Genomic DNA, 2,500 nt, shown 5'->3' on the forward strand with positions numbered 1-2,500 from the left:
ACCAATCATTCTTCATCAGCGTGCTCGGTACGTCTACGCCCACTCTCTCACCTGCAGCAGGTGATATACACTGATCTCTCTCTGAGCTCCATCAGTGTGAGAGTGCAGCTCCGTCAGAAGGAGAGTGCAGCTCTGTGCAGAGTAAACATGCAGATAGCTTCTCTCCACATTGACACACTAAAGAAGAGCTAACGGTGTTTTTGTCTGAAGATCATCAGAGCTATACTCTTTGAGACTCTTCAGAGCCGGAGCAGAGAGAGGGAGAACATGAGGAACGAGTTATGGAGATATTAGAGACTAATCATTCTGAGTGAATCAGAGCTTCAGAGTCTTTATCTGTTGTGTGTTTTTATCTCTTTATGTCAGTATGAACATCTGCTCTCTCACAGGCAGCTTTACATGAAGAATACAAACACAAAGCTACTTTGATATTGATATAAGCTGTGACCTCTGACCTCTGAACTACAAACGTCTGTTACAGTCTGTCACTCTGAATGATTGCATGCTGTGCAGGGGATTGTGGGTAAGAAAAGACTTAATCAGGCTGGTGTTCAGGATGTGGTGGAACAGCGTGCTGTGGCGTACAGGCTTGAAGATGTTTTGGGACAAAGTTGATGTTTTTTTCTGGCATACCAAACGGTCTGTGAGGATGAGAGCTGGAACCGAGCCGGTCGTGTGGGGGAGCGTTCCTGATCTGGCACATTAACAGTGAAGCAGGAGAGAGAGAGAGAGAGAGAGAGAGACTGAGCCAAAGATTAAAGAAGCTCTGAGAGTCCAAGGCAAAGTTTCTGTTGCTCTAGATAAAAAAAGACAAATGTGGTTTTAGACGACGGATAAGAAAGAAGGACATAAATAAATAAAGACGAACAGAGAAGCTCTACCCAGAGAGAGCTCGTCTCCTGAGCCTACCTCCCACTGTCTCCTCATCTCCTTAGAGGACCACCCCCTCCCTCTGTCTCATTGTCTCCTCATCTCCTCATAGGACCTCTTCACTCCCTCTGTCTCCTTGTCTCCCTCCCTCTGTCTCCTTAATTGTTTCCTTGTCTCCTCAGAGGACCATTTCCTCCCTCTGTCTCATTGTCTCCTCATCTCCTCACAGGACCTCTTCACTCCCTCTGTCTCCTTGTGTCCTTGTCTCTTCAGAAGACCATTTCCTCCCTCTGTCTCCTTGTCTCCTCGTAGGACCTCTTCACTCCCTCTGTCTCCTTGTGTCCTCAGAGGGCCGCCTCCCCCCCATCTGTCTCCTTGTCTTCATCCCTCTGTCTCACTGTCTCCTTACCTTGTCTCCTTGTCTCCTCAGACGGCTGCCTCCCCCCACCTGTCTCCTTGTGTCCTTACAGGGCCGCCTCACCCCATCTGTCTCCTTGTCTTCATCCCTCTGTCTCACTGTCTCCTTACCTTGTCTCCTTGTCTCCTCAGACGGCCGCCTCCCCCCATCTGTCTCCTTGTGTCCTTTGCTCTTCAGAAGACCACCTCCCTCTCTCTGTCTCCTTGTGTCCTTACAGGGCCGCCTCACCCCATCTGTCTCCTTGTCTCCCTCCCTCTGTCTCACTGTCTCCTTACCTTGTCTCCTCAGAGGACCGCCTCCCCACATCTGTCTCCTTGTCTCCCTCCCTCTGTCTCACTCTCTCCTAACCTTGTCTCCTCAGAGGACCGCCTCCCGCCCTCGGTGGAGGTGAATAAAGGACTTGTGCTGGACGAGAACACGGTGAAGAAGCTGACCACGCTGCAGCTGTCTGCGAGCGACCAGGACAGCGAGCCAAGCGAGCTTGTTTATCGAATCACTAAACAGACGAGTCTGGGTCACTTGGAGCATGCCACTAACCCAGGTATGACATGCATCACCTGTGTATGGACATTTTAACATGGAGCTCTATGGGGACTGACTCACTGCAGGAGACAGACTCTAGTGGACACTGGAGGAACTGCAGCTGTAAAGTTAGACATTTTAACATGGAGCTCTATGGGGACTGACTCACTGCAGGAGACAGACTCTAGTGGACACTGGAGGAACTGCAGCTGTAAAGTTGGACATTTTAACATGGGGCTCTATGGAGACTGACTCACTGCAGGAGACAGACTCTAGTGGACACTGGAGGAACTGCAGCTGTAAAGTTGGACATTTTAACATAGAGCTCTATGGGGACTGACTCACTGCAGGAGACAGACTCTAGTGGACACTGGAGGAACTGCAGCTGTAAAGTTGGACATTTTAACATGGGGCTCTATGAGGACTGATTCACTGCAGGAGACAGACTCTAGTGGACACTGGAGGAACTGCAGCTGTAAAGTTGGACATTTTAACGTGGGGCTCTATGAGGACTGACTCACTGCAGGAGACAGACTCTAGTGGACACTGGAGGAACTGCAGCTGTAAAGTTGGACATTTTAACATAGAGCTCTATGGGGACTGACTCACTGCAGGAGACAGACTCTAGTGGACACTGGAGGAACTGCAGCTGTAAAGTTGGACATTTTAACATGGGGCTCTATGAGGACT

The 2,500-nt window shown here is 49.9% G+C and overlaps 1 protein-coding gene across 1 annotated transcript in view; it reads left to right on the top strand.

Moving 5' to 3' along the window:
* Window positions 1–2,500, top strand: part of fras1 (Fraser extracellular matrix complex subunit 1) — an 88,379-nt gene that overhangs the window by 58,934 nt on the left and 26,945 nt on the right. Inside the window, exons 45-46 of the mRNA XM_061038982.1 lie at window positions 1–27; window positions 1,650–1,829. The exon at window positions 1–27 is cut by the window's left edge and continues 93 nt beyond it. Coding sequence (XP_060894965.1) covers window positions 1–27; window positions 1,650–1,829 — 207 coding nt within the window. The remainder of the gene's footprint in view (window positions 28–1,649; window positions 1,830–2,500) is intronic.

This window comes from Labrus mixtus, chromosome 5, assembly GCF_963584025.1.
Source record: "Labrus mixtus chromosome 5, fLabMix1.1, whole genome shotgun sequence".
NCBI lineage: Eukaryota > Metazoa > Chordata > Actinopteri > Labriformes > Labridae > Labrus > Labrus mixtus.